The sequence below is a fragment of the Leptidea sinapis genome, chromosome 2 (genome assembly GCF_905404315.1).
Source record: "Leptidea sinapis chromosome 2, ilLepSina1.1, whole genome shotgun sequence".
In the NCBI taxonomy this organism is placed as follows: Eukaryota; Metazoa; Arthropoda; class Insecta; order Lepidoptera; family Pieridae; genus Leptidea; species Leptidea sinapis.
In genome coordinates, this window is record NC_066266.1 from 6,002,059 (window position 1) to 6,024,084 (window position 22,026).

General features: G+C 34.0%; 1 protein-coding gene across 1 annotated transcript in view; it reads right to left on the bottom strand.

Moving 5' to 3' along the window:
• The window catches only part of LOC126975619 (irregular chiasm C-roughest protein-like), a 135,744-nt gene that overhangs the window by 16,205 nt on the left and 97,513 nt on the right, over positions 1–22,026 (bottom strand). Inside the window, exons 8-15 of the mRNA XM_050823611.1 lie at positions 17,453–17,537; positions 15,768–15,856; positions 13,808–13,910; positions 9,066–9,199; positions 8,070–8,193; positions 4,411–4,556; positions 1,562–1,715; positions 274–482 (exon numbers count right to left, since the gene is read on the bottom strand). Of these exons, the coding sequence (XP_050679568.1) occupies positions 274–482; positions 1,562–1,715; positions 4,411–4,556; positions 8,070–8,193; positions 9,066–9,199; positions 13,808–13,910; positions 15,768–15,856; positions 17,453–17,537 (1,044 nt within the window). The remainder of the gene's footprint in view (positions 1–273; positions 483–1,561; positions 1,716–4,410; positions 4,557–8,069; positions 8,194–9,065; positions 9,200–13,807; positions 13,911–15,767; positions 15,857–17,452; positions 17,538–22,026) is intronic.

Sequence of the window (22,026 nt, forward strand, 5' to 3'; positions counted from 1 at the left end):
AATACGGCTATATGGGCTTGAACCCTTTGCATGTGCTAATAATGGACGAAGAAACCAAAAAAGAATAACGAATGACGCAAACGGCAGAAAATTTTAGGAACCAACTTCAACCTGTTACTTTTGTGTAACAATGATTTATTCACTCTCATCATATTTTCGTAAGTTCCTTGAAAACTGCGCCTTAAAAGAACAATTGACTCTTCAGTTATGAATAAAATGAATCTGAGTAGTTTTACAAACATTTAATAATCTACAGTACATTTATCCACTTACCATTTCACAACTACCCTCAACTTGTCTCAACTCAAACTTCAGATCGCTGACGTTTGAGTTCCTGTCACTCTTCATGTCGTCGATGTCCGGCTTCTTGACGTCACACTTGTTGTTCTTGCGGTGACACAACATGGTCACAAGCATGATGATGAGGACCAGAATGGCTACTGATGATGCTCCGCATGTTATCAGGAGAAGAGACGCGGACTCTGAAAGATTATTGTCTTATTTATATGAATACTAAAAATATCTTGGTCTTCGGTGGCATTATTATATATAATATATTATTACATTTTATTTCTTAAATTTTAATAATATTGATTATCGAGGAAATCAAAAACGAAAGAGACGTTTATTTATCACAATTTAAATATACTTTTTTGAACTAATACTTGATACACATTCATCTGTTACCACTATCATTTTGAATAGCAATCTATTTCTGCTATAGCGCTTAAATCAAATATTTTTTTCGGCTGATATTATACCAAAGTCAAATTCAAATATATTTTTAAAAAAAGGATATAATATCACTTATTATAAAATCAAAAACTACCATCCATTCAAAAAGTATGCCTCAGACCTGAGAAGAAAGTCCGCAAGAAACACAGAGGGCTTTTATTATAAAAATATAATATTTAATTAATAAAATTTATTATCTAAAAGACTGTGTGCGGTTGCTCCATTCCCAAACTGTGGTATCATTAAATAAGTCATCTATGTTATAATAACAAAACGACACAAACGTTTTTAACAATTTTTTAAAAAATGTTTTTCTTAAATTTTTTTATGTTGGTTCCTGGTGTTAACATTATAGTTATCTTTTTAATTTCTTACTAAGCCAAGAGAAATGATGCTTGTAACTAATTGTAGTAGGCTTCGTAAACATATACCATTAAGGGTAAATGTATACACTTTTATAATAAAGTCCCAGCCAGTGTTCAGGCATTATCTTTATATAATTCTTAATTTAAATGTTTTATTAAAAATGGCTCTGTCGTAAATCTTACTATTCCACAGCTGAATATCTAAGTGATTGGACAGCCTGGGACTAGATTATGATTATTTTATACCAATACGAATGACTATGATAATATGAATATATTTTATTAAAAAGAGCGCATGAAAAAGAATGCTGGGAGAGTTTCTTGCGCCGCCTCTTCTCTCTCAGAGCGCCATTTGTTTCGGAAGCGGTAGTAGTATCTAGTGTATTAGAAATGACATTAAAAAGAATTCTTAAAGAATCAATTTTAAGAAAAATGCCTTTTGATGCCTTTTTAGTACTTACTGTCTCTCATGAGCACAATGTGCGCAGTATCTGTCCCATAGTCGTTGATAACAGTACAGTTGTAAACACCGAAATGTTTCGGCGCGCTGTTCCGTACAATGAGAGTTGATTTTGTCAATCGGTCTGCGAGTGATTCTTCTAGAAAGACGTATTCCTGCAAAAAATCACATTTTCACCAACAGATTGAAATAAGATCTAAGAATGACTGTTCTCATTTCAAATAAGCCGACGAGTCACATAATAATAAGGAGCACTCCCAATAGGCTATTCTTTGTATTTATAAAATATATTCAAAAATGATCGTAAAGATTTGATAGTCAACTGGTATTTTTAATTCCTCAAAACAATTACACTTTATGCCTAAAATTTAAACAACCAATAGTTGCGCCAAAAGGGAGCCGCCATGATCGTGACGTCATAATAACATAAACAAAGAAGTCAAATGCCCAGTGCAATCATTATTGATTTTTATGAATAACTAGCTGACCCAGCAAACGTTGTATTGCCATATAAAGTAAAAAAAAATAAGAATTAAAAATTTTGGGGTTTAAAAAATAGATGACGACCGACTTTCAGACCTATCAAATATTAAATCGTACATAATATCTACCAACTATAGGTAGCTAAGATTAAGTTTTTTGTTTACCTCCGGAGAAAGTTCGAACGATATAAAGATTCTAATTAGTTATTAAACTATTCTTTCCATATGATTTGTTAACGACGGGGGACACATCAAACGAAAAACAAAATTGTTGTTTTTATTTAATTTCGAACATTTTCATATTTATTCACCTTTTAAACCTTCTCTGGACCTCCACAAATAATTCAAGACCAAAATGAGCCAAATCGATCCAGCCTTTCTCGAGTTTTAGCGATACTAACGAACAGCAATTCATTTTTATATATATAGATAACAGATAATATAAAAATGACCTTTCATAGTCCGTATCGTAAAATATATTGTTTCTACTATAGTGACGTCACAAAACAAAATGGTCGGCGTTTTCGGTTACGTGACATACAGATAATAAAACTATGATTTCAATTTGATTTTTTTTTATAAAATATTATATTAAAATTCAGTTTATACATATAAAAGCCTGAGATTGATCAATTCCCGAAATGTGTAATATTTAGAAAACTATTTACGCTAAATTAAGTCTACCACGAAAACGTTTTTTCACCATGAGATCGTTTTTCAAAGGCCAGATATGTATGGCATAAAAAAAGGCTTACAGACTCGACTTAACCGGGGATTTACAAGTTTATATTTGATCCTTGGAATAAATTGGAAGGCAACAGATAATATTATGTTAATTTCTTTTATTTCAGTGATATACTATTGTGTAGGTGTTCAGGGTTTGTGTTACGGGTACCTAGTAAGTGTAATATATAATTTGCGCAATTATTCTCCTGCCTTACAAATAATCGTACCATAAAGTTATACTTCAGAATAAACCAAGAATATGCTAAATTTCGACTAAATCGCCGACAACACTGTCAATACAATGACAATTCTGAAGTATTTAGAATGTCAAGCAGCCTTGCAATTTAACGCGGAAACGGTATACGTCCATATAAATCAATCAAAGGCAAAATGTCTATTTGAAAATATTTTACATATTCTTGGTTTATGCTCAGGTATAACTTTATGCCAATTTTATTTGTAAGGCCGCTCGTGTTTTCCGTACCCCGTAGTTAACATATAACATTAAATTTAATTTACTAATACGCCAATACATTGTATGGTTAGATTTATTGGAATTAATAAGCGTTACATTAATTAATAAATTAAAGAAGAGACGTACATATTATAATCATCAATCATCTACAAGGACACAATATAATAATATGATATGACTGTTCTAGTCCATTCAAAATATAGCCGCCCGGTAATAAATAACCCGACACTTCGTGATACGCCAAATCCACAATCGAACAGCTTTGAAATCGACATAAATAAGGTATACCTCACACTACCGTTATGCCGGCGCCGGCAGCGGGTTGCGGTTAATGTACAAATAAATCTTTAAACACATTCACTGTCAGTAAATAATGTATGTATGAAGCACGGACGAGTAAAGAAAGAGTCTTTTTTACTCGTCCGTGGTATGAAGATATTTTTCTTTTTTAATATACAGTTAAATGATTTCCTTTAACTTAAATAAATGTAGCTGTTTCAGAATAAGAATTAAGTTGATTTTAATTGGAGCAAATATTTCTTTAATAGCAGCTATTATGCTATAATAAGAGCATGGCCAGGGCAAGAACCGGTGTGAGTTGAAGAGGAGCTCTGTGAATGAGTGTGTGTTATGCCTTGAAGTGGAAGGACGGCCTACGTGGTAACCCTGGCAGTGGTTGCATGGTTGTGACCGATGTGGCAACTTGTATTTTGGGGTCTCTACTACCCTAGACAAGGGTGAAATGAGACAGGGGGCTTGTAATGTTGATTTATAACTCATTTTTGTAATGCGTCAATGTATCAGCGGTTGATTACCTACATACTACATTAGTAATTCTGCTTTTTAAGTAACATACGATTAAATTGTGTGTGTAAAACTTAAAAATCTAATCAAGATTTCTTATTATAATTATGAGGTATTGGGAAAATTATAGCAGTTAATTTTATTATTACATTGTATCATAATATATCATTTTAAATATTAAAAAATACTAAAATGGTGCTACAGTTCAGTTGGTTTGTAAACTATTGATTATTATAAAAAAAATAAATAAAAAAGAAAAAACGCTGCAAAAGAAGCAACAATTCGCCACGTCTGTCCGTGCACACCTTTATCTTTTTTACAACCCCACACAAATCACCGTAAGTCTAGAGATTTTCCACATACTTGATTGTGAAAGGAATTGATTTCATTTCCTTGATAAGCCCATATGACGTGGCTCGGCTTCGGGACAGAGAAGGACGTACATTCGATTCTCACGCTGTCTCCTTCTACGCCGTACTGAGTTTCGTTTGAAATTATTTTTGGAGGCCCTGGAAAAGAAGTCATATTAATATTTATATCCAAACAATACAGGGTGGCAGAAATGTTAAATCAATTGGAATATCCCATGGGTCAATAGACCAATTTCCACAATTTTTTTTATCATTGTAGGTATTTGCTTATTTTGGGATTAGTTTGCGAATTTTCTTAATTGGTCGTACCAAGTAGTGATGGATCATTCGATTCGGAATAACGACTAGAAAAATATATCGAAGATATTATGTAGTATTACTTATATTAACATAAATAATTGAAATTAAGTTAAAAAAAAATGCACTTAGTTTTTCGATTATATCTTCAAAACTATTAATATTTAAGGAATTCAAAGAAACATTTATTTATTCAACACCGAAAATAGTACTCCACGCCGCCATAACGGTATGGCCACACTACCGCTGTACATTAAAATATTTTCTTACAAGAAATATTAATTTAAATAAAATAAAAAAATGATTTTTTTTTCTACCTCTATTATTTTAAAATAAGCACAAATTTGGTTTCGTGGAGCCTTTCTTACACAATATAATATGTATAGCAAAAACACGTGATAAAAGTTATTATTTTGTTTATAATAATTGTTTAAAGTTAAGAAAAAAAAAATACATTTTTTAAATTTTTGCTTAAGTTTTTAAATAATCCTGAGCACCACTAAACATCAGGTGTCATTCCAGTATCGATGCTATTCCCATAAAACATTTATATATATAACATACACATTTCGAATAACATGTCGGTGATGCGTCCTTGAGCAAGGTCACGTTATTCTTATTCTTAAGAATACTAAAAGAAGAATTGTAAATGTTACCGATAAAATTGCAAAATTCTTGTAGCATCTGCATATTCCCAAGGCGTACAATTCACGGCTATTTCGGTACTGAAAACTATTTTCATTGAAATCGTAGAATTTAATATGTGGAGAACGGTGTCGAATTTCGATCTAAAAGATCTCGAATGACACTTGAACAACTCCAAACTCTCACCTGAATTTACACTCGTGTAGAGTTTACGAAAGTTTACGAAGTTATGAGAGCGATTCGAACTGATTGTGAGCTTGGAAGGGTTGACTATGTGTCGTTTTATCAATTAAAATGCAATAAATTGAATTAATTTATTACAGTGACGTAGCCGTGGTTGTCTCAAAAAATTTCGATGAGATAAACTTTATTATTATATAATTGATTAACAATTCTAACGACTAGAGAGACCAGACTGAAATTAGAGATAAGAAAATTTGGAAGACCAACCTTTTGGTTGGTGATGCCTACACAAATCAAATTTTTATGAACGATGCGGAACTCGAAAACACGACATCTCGCGTTCCGTGCGACAGATTTCCCAACTGAGCTTACCGTTTGTATCGTCATAAAATCATGTATGCTTTGTTCAACTCTCAGGTTGTGGCTTCATCAACAGGACCTACTTTACAGTTGATAACTTGCTGAACCTTAATATTAGCATTTTAGGAAATTGACTTGCGATGTTGCTCTTGCAAATCTAAACAATTTGATATTTTATTAATGTGAACAGAATGGATGCTGAGATGCAGAATTAGATTTTTCGGTATGAACCTGGATGTGGCTTTAACTCTTAAGGAAAAAAAAATCAACTTATCTTTCTAACACCAAATAGCAAGAATGTTGAGTTACCTAAACTAGACTATTATAACCATAGAGTAGGGATGGATAAAATTTAAATACTAAAAACATTAATTACAGAATAAAAGATTATCTATTACAAAAACTATAGCAGCCTAAGAGAATTTGAACCTGCTAAGTAATATTTATAAGTTCTATTTATTCGTTTTTATGTCTTTAAAAATATTTTCACTGTTGTTCATTTAATTTATAGTATAAGTTGTGGGTTCTGACGTATTATTAAGTGTTATTAGCATTAGTTGTTAACCTTTTTGGTTTTTTTAGATGCAAAGTTGAATGGTATAGTATGGTAGGGAGGCCTCTTTCCCGAATTAAACCACTAGGTTGGGTACATTTTGCGTGTAGTATTTGGCCAGTAACTCCAACCAGCCCAGCTCCTTCCAGAAAATTCTTGGGATGTTCATAGACTTCTTGGAGTGACCTCGTATTAATTAAAGTTTTTGCCCGTTGGTTGGCAACCCCCGCACATTCCAGGATAATTCTGATTATTTTATTTTATGATAATTTATTTCGAGCGTATACATTAGCTGTTGTATCAAACAAATTATAATCGCAATTGGTACAAGTCTATTGAACTAGCAGAATTAGCTTGCTAACACTAACCCCCTTATTCATAATGGTCCGCTAACTTTAAACAGTCGTTTAGGAGTGTTTATTCTCATTCTGACTTAGGTCAATAGAAGAAGACAGAGTGAGAATTAGCAACGCTTTAAGTTAGCAGACTATTATGAATAAGGGGGTAAAATTTTATCTCTTTTTGATATACCGACATACAATAATAGCGTATATATCCACGAGGTCTGTTTATTTTATAATTGATAGGCATTACTTAAATTAAACATAACATAATTAAACCTTGTTCAGTTTTGGAATAGTAACACCAGATCTTTACCAGATCTCTGGTAGTATATATAATATATAGACCGGTTTTCACTCCAAAAATTACATTTGCATTCCAAAAATCATTTGAATAAGTCATTGAGGTTAGATTAAGGATTAGTCTCCACTGCGCTTCAACTAGATACCGCAGGCGTAGTCGCAATGTTCGGCAACTAATACCAAGTGGGCGTACTCGAGCCAGTCTCGAACAATGTGTGACGTTGACGTGACATGTTCTGTAAAACTGTGCTATTGATACTAAAATGGGTTGCGTAGTAAGAGTTTGTAAAATTAATACTACAAGAACTGAGAAACACTTGTAGACTGGGATCACGTAACATCATGGTAATCTTTTTAAATTTTATTAATTTAAATATAAAATAACACCAAGCGTATGTCTCTCTATGTATGGTGTGTCATTGATTAATATGATTTTGCAAGAATCAGACAAGAGCAGAAACAATTAAAAAACAAACAATAACAAAACCTTAGACGTGATTTTACCAGTAGGAGGCTCCTTTGCACAGGAAGCTGGCTAGATTATGGGTACCACAACGGCGCCTATTTCTGCCGTGAAGTAGTAACGTGTAAGCATTACTGTGTTTCGGTCTGAAGAAGCCGTAGCTAGTGAAATTACTGGGCAAATGAGACAACATTCTATGTCTCAAGGTGACGATCGCAATTGTAGTACCGCTCAGAATTCAGAGTGGTACTGCATTGTAATGGGCAGGGAGTATCAATTACTGTCAGCTGAAAGTCCTGCTCATCTCGTCCCTTATTTTCATAAAAAAAGAAACAATTATCTTATACTCAAAAAACCTCGTCATTATAAGTTCAATTATTTTTAACCTCAGTTCTGCCCGTTATGTGGACAGCTTATAAATTAACTGCAACAAATTTTATCCATCATTTCGTTATCAAGACGATCAAACATATGAATAATTTATAAGTATAACATAATAAGTTCACCTTTCAAATACACTACAGCGGCTGCTTCGATGTCTGTCCGTCCGTCTATACTAGCTCTGCACCAATATTGACCTGCACTTTGGGTTGTCACAGTCAGTGTAAGGTTTGATGTTTTTCCGACCCTCTGGAAATAAATTCTTCATTAAAATCATAGAGCACAGAATGTCAGCTAGATGAGTTCCATAGCTACTTCTTTTTCTGCCGCCAATCCCAAATTGTATTTCGATTCCAAGGGCTAGTGAAATTACTGTGCTAGTTCCACTGACACCTGAAGCCTCAAGGTTATAGCGCATTCACTGTGTATTTTCTAAAGCATCGATTATATATTGATTATATTTTCTGGGTTTCCACAGAATACCAGCGTTGTAGATTCTTTCAAAACCACAACTATGCTGAGTTGGGGGCCCATTGGCGTCATTAGATCATAATTAGAATAGTATAACTTTAAGAACTATAATCAGAATGTATAATGACGTCAATCAACATTTTTTCTTTCTTTCTTTCTTTCTATATATTATTACCATTATAATATACAATATTTAATATCATTGTGACCAAGTGATTTTTCCATCACTATTACAGATATTAAAAAACACTTTAACTGATATCGAAAGTAGGTACCTATAGTAACATGATAAGATTTGGATAAATTGACACTTTTGGAAAAATAATAAGAAAAGTGGAAAACCATTTTTATTTATCGTTATGAAAGTCATTTATTATTATAATATAATACTTTTCACTTATAATACTTTCACTTATAATACTTTCACTTGAACGTTTTTTATCATTATTGTTGGATTTCGTAAGACATAGTTTATTTTTTTAAATTTCCACAATATACATTTTCACAATATACATCGCCCAACCTACCAACTTTCTCGAATTAACCGAGTAGTAGGTATGAAATATGTTAGAATCCCAATCCGAATATGTTAGATTCTTATATTAATATTGTGATAACCACAGTTTCTAGAATATTCGCTATTTACTTACAATAGCTTTATCCTGATCGTATCTCAGCCAAGTTATCTTGGGTTGGGGATGTCCCTCCACCAGGCACGAGAGGGTAACACTAGTGCCCAGCTCGCCTTCTACGTTCTGTGGCCTTGTCCTAAATGAGGGCCCATCTGGATGAAAAAAACATGTGTTTTAATTATCAGATAATTACAGTTACATCAGAGCTATCTATCTCTTCCTACTGTAGAACTAATATTGGGCTTAACTCTCCTCTTTTTAGTATATGCAAACAGTAAAAGGCATAAAAGGCATAAAAGGCATTTATTTTCTCAAAATTGATTCCTTTAGAATTCTTTTTGATGTCATTTCTTATACTACTAGATACTACTACCGCTTCGGAAACAAATGGCGCTCTGAGAGAGAAGAAGCGGCGCAAGAAACTCTCCCAGCATTCTTTTTTTTGCGCTCTTTTCAATAAAAATATACAATATTGTACAGTCGCTATAAAATAATCACAATCTAGTCCCAGGCTGTCCGATCATTTAGATATTCAGCAGTGGAGTAATAGGATTTACGACAGAGCCATTTTTTTATAAAACATTTAAATTTATTTATAGATAATGCCTGAACAGTGGCTGGGACTTTATTGTAGAAGTGTATACATTTACCCTTAAAGCTATTATGTATCTTATGAAGCCTACTAGAATTAGTTACAAGCAATCCCTTATTTTTAGTGTTATAATAATGAAAATCAGTATTCAGAGCAAAATTATTAAAAAGTATTACGAATATAGTACTAAATTACATCTAGACACTTTTTATGAATCAAAAAATAAGTTAAAAAGCAAGATATTGTCACCATTTAATTCCTAAGTGTTTGTTTTAACTGTCAACTCTAATGTTTAAGATGCACTTTTATTCATTTTGATATTAAGTTATTCATACAAATGATTTGAGTTTTCTTTAGTGTTAATTCCGCCAATATTTGTCTTTAAACAATTTGACACGTGTATCGCCCCTACACGAGGCATCCTCGGGACGTGTTGTCTCACCAAAATTTTGAGTCTTGTGCCAGATTTTAGTATACTTATGGATTTCCGCAAAGTAACGCCTACATCAATATACGCAAAATACTTATACACTTAGAAGAGTTCCAATTATTTGCTTCAAACTATGGCCGACCTGATTCTTTTTGCTTGTGGCACCTATAAAATAAAGCAGGCGTGTTCATATGTCGGTAAACATTTCAGGTTTCACGGTATTAACATATTAGAAGTGAGCCGTGACCAAATACCTGGATTTATTGCTTATCTTTTATTGCTTTAGAGTCTAGATTACCTATTAAAAATCTGTTAAACACAGAGTACCCAAAACCACAATTATAACAATATTAATTATGACTTTTTTGGCAGATACCATCCATACCTAATAACATAACACAAAAAAGACTTTCTATTTACTAAGGCCATAAGTACACTAGCTGGCACCCAAAGTGTAATATAATACCAATCCATACATACTTACATTTTTCAAAAAAAATATTAAGAATACTCATTTAATTTTAGTAATAATATGTACTCTATTTTTTTTCTTGAATAAGTTGGAAGCCCTGGAACAGAGCAAAGAAGAACAATAATATATTATATTTTTTTAAGAAAATAAAGGACGAGACGAGCAGGACGTTCAGCTGAAGGTAATTGATACGCCCTGCCCATTAGAATACAGTGTCGCTCAGGATTCTTGAAAAACCCAAAAACTCTGAGCGGCACTATAACTGCGCTCGTCACCTTGAGACAACATGTTAAGTCTCATTTGCTAAGTAATTTCAATAGCTAAGTCGCCCTTCACACAAAAACACAGTAATGTTTACACATGACTGCTTCACGTCAGAAATAGGCGTTGCTGTCTTACCAATAATCTAGCCGGAATCCTATGCAAAGGAGCCTCCCAGTGGTAAAAGAAAATATAAGATATTTAATCCCATATTTACTCCCTTAAGAAATCACTTCTAATCGTTTAAATTATCAGATTCAAATAATAACTTCACAGGAACTACAAATATTGTAGTGAAGATTTCTATAATTTCTATGAACATTTCAGGAAACTCACAGAACCGTTAAAATCGTTCGTAATTATTTACTTCAGCTGCGCTCAAGATGCTCTTTGAAATCTACTTTCTTATTATACTTGGACTCTGTCGCTTAAATAATAATAAAACTCAACCGAGTAGGAAACATGGCATCGAAAGCTTTTTCCTTGTTGTTTTTAAAAGTAAGTTAAACTTTTTAATACCAGGATGCATTAATAGTTATTATTGACACAACTTGAAGTGGCAATTATTAAAATATAAAATCCTTTCATTTTCTGTCTATAGATTACGAGATATCGGCTATAAACTTTTTTCCAAGATGGCGCTTGAAGCGCGTGAAGCGCCACCTATAACTGTCAGTATTTTGTGATTCTATGCTCAGTAAGTGGCCCATAACCTTATAACCATAAGATAATTTATACGTTTGTATAGAGTCTCTTGCTCTTGCGCTAGGCTACGTAAAATTGCTAGATCTTTTAAAGTGGATTGTGTTATATTTTATAATAAACTCCCAAATGAAATTAAAATGTTACTTATTAAAAATTGTAAATGTATCGTAAAAAATAAATTAAAATCTAAGGCCTATTATAATGTGAAAGATTATTTGAATGATAAAGATAGTTGGAATTAATGTTCTAAATTTTGTTAGTGAATATTGTTATACTCATTTGAATGCTATTGTAACTTTTGTACTTCATCCTGACTTGCACTAAATAACTTATAATTGATTTGTCCTGATGTTTGTTTCCACTGAATTCGTAAAGTAATGAACGCATTTTAATGTGGATTTCATGGAGTGCAGTTTAGTCCGACTTGAGAGATAGGATAGTTTCTATTTCGATTTGGGACCCATAATTATTTTTATTTCCAATATTTGTTTGGACATGTTTTCTATGAGATAACCAATGCCCCTTTATTTGTATCCAACGAATTATTTCACCGCGATCTACGCCTGCCAACTGTAAAACAGGAAATTGTATGCCGTACCAGAGCCGCAAAGTGCGCATCGAAAGACACCGAAACACTCTGTCTCGGCCACTTATGGAAATCCACGACAAAGCGCGACGCCTAAAACGCAAAATAACTCAAAATATAATACAATCAGCTTAAGGCGAAGGGTAAACAGAAAACATGCAAACAGGGTGTTTTTAGACAAGTTTTGTGGTGAAAATATTGGATTTGGAGCTATGAACACTACTTTATCCTGTTACACATACCCGTAAGTCTTACTTGTAGGTTGCTAATGCTTATTGTTGGTTAAAGTTAGCACTCCAGAGCTATTATGAACTACCAGTTTTCTTTGCAGTTAAACTAGTTTTTTCTCGGCATCATACATTTGTTTAGTATACTACTATCATAAAAGTTGTTCTTATTGATTTTACTTTTTTATGTAGGTACATTTATTCAGATTAGTAATTAGTAATGAGGATTGAAAGTCCCAAAAAGGAGACAGACTGTGGTAAATAAAGAATAAAAAAAATCTATCAGAGAATTTATTGCTGCATGGCTTGACAGTTCTGTTGTGAAACAATTCCATTATAGCAACAGGGTGCATATTTTACGAAATAATTCTTGATGCTATGAAATATTATTGACAAATTCTAAAAAAACAGTATTTAATTTATTATGTAAAGAACAACGTCTGTCGGGTCAGCTAGTAATAATATATAGATTTGAAACAAGAAGTAATTAAACGGTACATACGACGCGGGTAGATGACGTAGCACAGATTGTCGTCTGCATTCGCGACACAAAAGCTGTGGTCGACAGTAAGCCATATTCAAGGCGTATTTTACACTGTTTTTGAATTTGTTTTTCAGTCAAAAAGATGATAATGTAATAACATGCACATGATACATTCGATGTTAAATTCGTATTGCGGTACGGTTTGCCATTGATCATTTTTTGATGCGTTAGCACTTAGATCGACCATCGGCCAATCATCTCTATCTTAAAGCAGCTTGAGATTGAAAATGCACAACCTGCTTTCAACGCATAGTGCAATACCTTTACCAAGGTTATACTTGACCGTTTGATGTTGACGGGGAAGATAGAGATAAAACTCACGCTGTTTTCCAGTCGGGGTAGGCAGAGACAACAGAAAGCCACTTGCTTCTATACTTTCATACCTCACGCGCTTCCTCTACATTCAAAGTCAAAGTCGAATAGACTTTATCCAATTAGGCTTAAACTAAGCGCTTTTGAATCGTCGCTACAAATATTTCATTTAAATTACTGAATTTAGCAAATGTTGAGCTCGTTAGAAGACCATACAAGAAACTCAACGGCCACTCTATTCAATAAAATTTTACAATAGCTGTAATACACCTAACAAATTAGTTTGTAAGGTGCTGTATCCAATATATGAGTCGTGTTTAAATAATATAAATTATTTCACAATACAAACTGTATAAATATGATTAATTGTATATTGGATGCATAAACCTACAGAGCTTGAATTCATACTGCCCCAACGGCCTTCTGTCTGTCGAGCTATGTACCCTGCCCACTCAGTTTTGCAACTATCTTGGCAGTGTCAGTGACTTTGAATATTAAAAACCCGTAACTTGGCAAGCAATATCTCAAATCTTGAGAAATCAAACAGAACTTAAGAAGATTGTACAGTTTAAAGCAACGACAAAGTTCATTCATAGCACGTACAAAGTTTAGTATCAGATATACTACTTACAGACAATTTCCAAAGTTTTAGTTTCAGAGCTCCGCCCGACAATATTATGCACTTCGCATCTGATCGTAGCGCTGTTGAACGAACGACTAATATTTGATATTATCTAAAACAAAATCATATATTAAATATTTAAAAAGAAATAGTTGCAATTAAATATTTTCTTTATATAAAGTGTAAGACGCCTACAGAGGGGTTAGTTCATGGGGGAATATTCAAATCCCAAATTCATTTTATTTTAAATTAATAATCGAACTTAAAATCTATCACCCAATCGAAAAGATCCTCACACCTGAGAAGAACGGCCGCTTAAAACTCAACGGGCTTCTATTTTATACTTATTTTAGTCACTCCATTTCCTGTCTGTGGTATCAGTAAGAAAGTAATTTATGTTATAGAAATATTTACCACAAACGTTTCTTTACAATTATTTGTATTTCGTAACACATCTGTTTAATAGATTTTCAGAGATCATGCTGTGAATACATTTTCATCGCCCAACACACGACTAACTCGACTTAACCATGTAGTAGGCATAACGAGTTAATTTGTTCGTGGTGTGAACATTAAGAATTGAACTTGAAAATTGTATGAAAATTTTATTTTTATGATTCTTCGGATAGTATTAATTAGTCTTATCAAATCAAAGCTTGTCTGTTTGGGCGTGTGTTTTCAGAATGAGACGAAGAGACATCTTAAAGAATGTATGTAGTGTGTAAACATTATTGTGTTTCGTTCTGACGGGCGCCGTAGCTAGTGAAATTACTGGGCAAACGAGACTAAACATCTTTTGTCTTAAGGTGACGAGCGCAGTTGTAGTGCTCCGATCAGAATTTTTGTGTTTTTCAAGAATCCTTAGCGGCACTGAATTGTAATGGGCAGGTCTTTCAATTACCATCAGCTGAACGTCCTGCTCGTCTCGTCCCTTATTTTCATATAAAAATATGTAGGCCCTGAAAATCGAAAAGCTCGCCAAGACACTACGTTTGCAATTACGTAGACAGCGGTGATCATATACCATCAAGCGACCCTTACTTTTGTTTGCGACACTCTTCCTTAAAATACTTATGCTTGAAAGAACAACGGCATTATCACTAAGCTATCATTACGTTTTCGAGTAGAAAATACAGGATCCATAGTATTAAAATACTCCATCACTACTTCATCAAGATTTAGGACGTAAAAGATAGCAGGCCGGCTGAAATGAAACTGATGGACGAAAAAATTTGAAGCGATGTGATAAAAGGTTCTCTTTAAGCCGACTTAGTCCTTTGTTGGGCGATATAAATTTATGCATTTACAACATAGTCCCTGAAAGTCTATTTAAACAGAAGTCAATGTTAAATAAACTTCATGAAATTAGGCTTAATCTAAGCGCCTTTGAAACGTCACTACAAATATTTTTTTAAATTACTGACTTTACCATTATTGTTCTTAAAAATGTTGAGCTCGCGAGAAGTAGGTACATAATATAAGAAACTCAACGGCCACTTTTTTGAATCAAATATAGTATTTTACAATGACTGTAATACTAATGTATCACATAACAAATTGGTTTGTAAGGTGCTGCATCCAATATATTGGATGATATGAGTCGTGCTTAAATAATATAAATTATTTCATAAAAAGTCATAAAGAATTAACTCTATAAATAGAAATTATTGTGTATTGGATACATCAACCGTTAGAGCTTAAACTCATATATGTGTTACGGAATTCAAAAGAATTGTTAAGAAATGTTTATGTGGTAAAGGTTCCTACAGCATAAATTACTTTCTTAATGATACCACATATTGGGAATGAGGCCTCTTATAGCTATATAATTAACAAATAAAATTGTAACTAAAGTAACTAAAACAAGAAGCCCGCTGAGTTTCTTGAGCTTGTTCTTCTCATGTGTGAGGCTATTTTCAATTGGATTTTAATAAGATAGTAAAATATTTTATAACAAATTATGTCTTACCATTTCATGACTCTTAGCATCCACCATTCGTTCGCTGTTTACGTACCAAATGAATGTCATATTACTTGGATTGGCTGCGGCTTGGCAATCTGGCGACAAATATTATCATTTTAATGTTATTCTTACGGCCGATTTCAATAGCCTATCTCTCCTTAGTTTAACTTACTAGAGGTAGACAAATCTATTCTTTTACGCTTACTCACATTTCAATAGCCTATCGACAGATAGCAATGGACTATAACTAATAATATAACTATATTGGACATAGCTATGGAGAGATAAGATCTTGTCATTAAACGGTGAAAGCAATATAACTAGAGATACGTTATTGAAAACGGCCGTTGGATAATTTATTCGTCTAGATAGACTATGAAAGCTGTGAACACGTGGAAAAAATTTGCGGCGTACTGTAAATCCCTATTTTCAAAAACGCACGCACACCAAATCAAAATGACATACTTATCGCGAGTGTATGTCGTATCTTATTAAGTACACTCAAGTAATAAACCTGGCCTGTTTTTATGAGTTGCCAAACAGCAAATTGCTCTATTTAGACGTATAAATTATCTATAATTTATGCTGTTAGTAATTGACTTTGAAGAGAACAAGATATGGAAGAGTAACGATAACTTTTATGATGTCGGATTTTAAAGCACCTGGTGTCACGGAAATTTGCATGGCATTGTTTCATGACAATAGTATAGTAATTCTACTCGCTAACAGTCCAGCTTCTTATCAGTCCAAATAGTGGAATGGAACTTAAGTAAGTATTTGTTTATGGCATGTTGGAAATCTACAGTAAGAAACGGGTCTACCATATTAAGATGGTTTTCATAATGAGACTCCTTAAATGGGACTTGCTGATCAGTCACTTCAACCAGCCCATATGATAGAAATATGGAACCTTCTTGGGATGAATGAATGAACTTGATTTATTTGAGGATTTTTGTCCTATAGCCAGCCACTCATGTACATTCCAGGACTAACACGAGTAACCGTTTCGCCTTCGACCAGAAAGCCTCTGTCAGATTCCCATGTGCTGATTTTGATTACAATGTGCTTATTTTACACTCCTTGCATTCCGGTACATGTTTCCTTAATATGAATGTCGTGTTTTTTTAAGCTGACGAGTCAATGAGTCAGTCTGGGCAATAGCACAATAAAGTAATAGAAGAGAACTTTAAATTCATACTAGAGCGCTCGAATGTACGCACGCACACATATAAACGATTTGCGCGGCCGCTAAGCAATCTTGGGGAGACAAAACAATTGAGTGCCACGCCGGACGCCGCCGAGACTTGTTGCACCGTCCGCGTCATCAATCTTTTTGTATGTACCAACCCTGGCGCTTCTCCCAGACGGAGGTATAATTTTCAAGGAGACCGTTGTGTTACCCTACTGTTCTATAACTTGTATTGTGGCAATACTGTGGCTCAGGGACGTGCATACCATACAGGCAATAAGGCAGTTCCTACCTCCTTATGAACCTAAATAAATATAGTGCTAAGGTTAACTCATAATATTTCCTAAAATACTTACTATAAGCAATCTCCATGCTCAACTGCGACTAGTTATATCAACAGTGCCTAGCTTGCTGGAAAACCAATGTACGCTCCCTGGTGTGGCTATCACTTATTTTGGCTATTTGCATCTAGTGAGGAAGCTGTTTAGAACTTCGAACTTACTAAGAGTGACCGTGTCTCCTTCCTGTATTCTTCCCACAGATGAGCTTGACTTTACTGCAATCCTCACACGTGGAGCGAATTGTACCTGAAAAAAGAATTACATTAATAACGCTATCAGCACAAACCATGTACCCACGTAAATTCACAGTCGCACAATTTAGAAATAAACTTCTGAAAGTAGAAGGCCGAGCAACATAATATAACTGATAGAAATCCCGCCAACCTTGAGTTATAGAGGGACATTTGACCCATATGGAGCCAAATGCAATTTTTAAAACTCTCCATGCGCTTGGTATTAGTAAAATGTTTGTGTACCGGGTTATTACGAGGGCTGCACTAAAAGTATCGGGAATCCAGGAAGTGACATAACATTATTATTTAAAAATGTATTTATTGCTTTTCGAAGTATTCTCCGCGAAATTTGACACATTTTTCCATACGATAGAACCAATCATTGAAGCAACCATTCCATTCGGAAGTTGGGGTCTCCACAATGGCCGTTTTTTAGGCGTCCACAGCTTCTTCAGGTGATGAAAATCTCTGACCACGCAATTTATTCTTTATTTTAGGGAAAGTATAGAAATCATTAGGGTTTAGGTCGGGGATGTACGATGAATGGTCTAATAATTCTATGTTTTCTTGCTCGAAAAACTCTTTTGTTCTGTGCGCGGTGTGAGAACTCGAATTTCGCGTTGGAGGATGATGCGGCGGTTGCAGTTCTCTTTACGGAGTTCAGAAACGACCTGTGGCAAACAAATGCTAGCATACCATTCTGCGTTAACCGTACTTTGTCCCTCAAGAGGAATAGTCGCAACATGGCCGGTTTTGGAGACAAACGTGGTTTTTTTTTGCAACACTCAGTGAACGAACAATTTTTGTTGGCTGTAACTCATTTTCGAACACCCAAACTCGTGACTGGTTTTTTGTTTCAGGTTCGTACGCGTATATCCAGGATTTGTCACCTGATAAAATGTTGTATACAGCATTTGAGGATCCTGCGTGGAATCCTTCGAGAGTTCTGACGTACCAAGTAACGCGAGCCGCTTTTTGCTCTTCACAGAGCAAATGCGGTATCCATCGGGAAAACAACTGTTTTACACCTAATTGTTCATGCAAGACTATTTGTATTTGACTCATGCCAATGTCTAAAGTTGCCTGAATTTCGCGGTATGTCATATGCCGATCTCCCTCAATCAGCTTACGCACAGCATTAACGTTTTCTTTGGTGACTGCAGTTTTTGGACGACCTTGACGGAGATCATCACTGAGCTTGACACGTCCACGTTGAAATTCAGCAAACCAGCGATAAATTGTGGTTTTGGATGGGGCTTCATCACCAAATGCAGAAATCATCCGGTCAACACACTGTTTTTGTGTTAAACCACTTCGAAAGTCATAATAAATCATCGCTCTAGAATTTTCTCGAGTCAATTCCAATTTCTCAACGACTAAACAAGTTTGAAAAGACCTTGTGACAAGAACGAGAATCTTTTTTTTAAATTAATAAATGGTATTCGATTTTTAAAACCAAGGTGTTTTCAATTAAAAAGATTTTAATATACAGGAACAATGGAAATATTCCATTCCCGAGTGTTTTAGTGCAGCCCTCGTAATAGGTACAATGAGACCTCCTCTGTTTGTGACAGAAAAAGATCTGGCCGTCTACGTAGTGTTCGTACAAAAAAGGAAAGAATTCGAAGAAATCTTGACCGAAAGCAAAAGATTTTATCTCGGGATATCTAGATAGCACCTAGAACTATGTCGCGTATTTTAAAAGATGACTTAGGACTTGCAGCCTATAAGAGAAGTACTGGTCATTTCTTAACTGATAATTTAAAAAAGGGTGGTGTTCGAAGTAAACTATATTACAAATATTGCTTAGTAACGTAGTACGCGGGTAAACATTGATCAGGCCAGTCACAGCTACGATTAACCATTCGTCTATAACCATTACAGGACCGGTCCGATTAACCATTTTAACCATTGTAATCAATTAATAGTAGTGCTCCGCGTACTCACAAGTAGAACTATTAATTAAAGTTACATAACATGCCATAGATTAATTTAGTACCTTAAGTAAATAAATAGTTTTACCATAAAATCCAATATATATATCTACCCCTAAGTGCACCCCTTTTCAGGTATTAAAATCGAAATAGCTACTGAAGCGGTACGCACATGGGGGTCAAAAAAAAATTTGTGTACGGATGAGCAGCAATTATATTGCAGTTAAATATTTCTCGTTTCAATTTTAATAGACGAAGGGTTTCAAACCAGTGTGTGTTGCCATAGATGACTTACGGTGCACAGACGTGGTTGCTAACTATGGGCCTTATGAGAAAGCTCATGATCGCTCAGAGGGCAATGGAGAGGGCTATGCTCGGAGTTTCCCTGCGAGATGGAATCAAAAATGAGGAGATCCGTTGGAGAACCAAAGTAACCGACATAGTCCAAACGATTTCGAAACTGAAGTGGCAGTGGGCAGGGCACTTTTTTCGACGGACAGATGGCCGTTGGGGCAGTAAAGTCCTCGAATGGCGACCACGTACCGGAAGACGCAGTGTTGGCAGGCCCCCCACAAGATGGACCGACGATATGGTCAAGATCGCCGGAATACGTTTGATGAGGGCAGCGCAGGACCGATCGTCGTGGAAATTTTTGGGGGAGGCCTTTGTCCAGCAGTGGACGTTGATGATGATAATGATTCCTCGTTTGGTAGTTATTCAATATATTTATGCAAAACAAAACATAACAACAAAGAAAAAAGCTAAGCTCTCACTTGACAAGGCGCTGCTAATCTGCCTGTATAAGGCTTCGTCTAGACTTGATATTTTAGTGATTATCACAACGTTTAAGGGTTGAACCCTTTATAGATTAAAGTGTTGACAGGGCTAATTATCTACGGATTACAAGGATAAAAGGACTTTTAAGATGATTAAACTTTTAGATGAAACTTTAGATAAAGGCTTTCTGTCATAATTTTGTTGGTCAACTCGAAACTAATATTATAAAGAAGCATTTTTCAATAAAGTTTTTATTTAGGAAATTATTTTCTACAACTTAAAATAAAATTGAGATTATCTCAGCAATATCAAAATAATAGTAAGAAATAAATGTCTATAAATATGATACGTGGTCTTTTAATAAAAACAACTCATTTTAATTGAATTGTCATGTTTGTTGATTTTTGTAATGGGAATTTAAACTAGCAGATATTCTATAAGTTCTCATGAAAATACTCATTTATTCTAAAGTATAACGGTTTTTTCTTTGAGTGTGTGTAAGATAATATAAAACAAAATGTGAATAGTTTATATATAGTCCTATATCCTGTTTCGATAGCTATCAGATACATTCACTGAAATTATTGTAACTGTAAGCATTCTTTCACTACACGTAAAATAATACGCAAAGATACACTTTCATGCGCGTAAATTTCGCGCTTTAAAATCGTTTAGAGGGATAGAATCGCGAAGGGTTAAAGTTCTATAAATCCTTAGAACATTTTATGGTTTCTCTATACTATTTTCCTAGCGTTCAGTAGAAAAACTGTTTTTTTATTTTATTTATTTTTTTTGTTAAAATAGTAGTAAATATGTATACAAAAAGTAACCTATGTGTTAATCCTGTCGGTGTCAGCTTCCTGCATACCAAAATTTAACATAATTGATCCAGGCGATTGCGCGTGAAGAAGTAACAAACATACACACACACTCAAAACCTTTCGCCTTTATAATATTAGTGTGATTACAATAGATAAAGAAAATTTTTGCTTTCAGACTATTGTCATTGCAGAAGGTTGTTGTCAATGATTAGACGTTCTTTTTATATAATATGATGAGAATTATAAACGGCTTATTATATCGCCTCTCTTATTTGAAAATCATATAGACAATATGACAGCAAAAGCTTATAAAATGCTTGGTTTTATATTCAGACAGGGAAATTTTTCGCCTGATGTTTAATTGTATATCAAATCGTTATATTTTCTATTATATTCACTCCTACTTTGTTTATATTTAAGTGGAAACTTTATTGGCTTTTGTAATATAAATTATGTGTTACAATGTGTATATAACTTAAGCTGTTTGTTTTCCAATAAATAAATAAATAAAAATAAATAAATAATATATTTTTAATAAATTTGACTAATTAATAATTAATAAATTTGTCGTATTATTAATAAATTGTATTATCTAATCAAGTCGAAGCAACTCTGGAAGTAAATAGCATTTAAAATAAGGTCCAGCTTAGTTTCAATAATAACGAAAACTGCCAATATAATATTATTTTATTACTAGCTGACCCAGCATACATTATATTGCCCTATAAAGTAATACCTAAAAAAATCAACCCTATTGCGGGTCTGTGGATGGAACAGAATAATATAAAAATCGCGATAGAAAAATAGTTGTTTATCGTAGACGGGTGAAAATTTGAAGGTGTATGTATTTTTTATAGTTTTATCATAAAAAATAGAAAATTTGTCTAAAAATTAAAAACAAATTTTTGGGGTGGACTAACCTTAACATTTAGGAGGATGAAAAATAGATGTTGTCCGATTCTCAGACCTA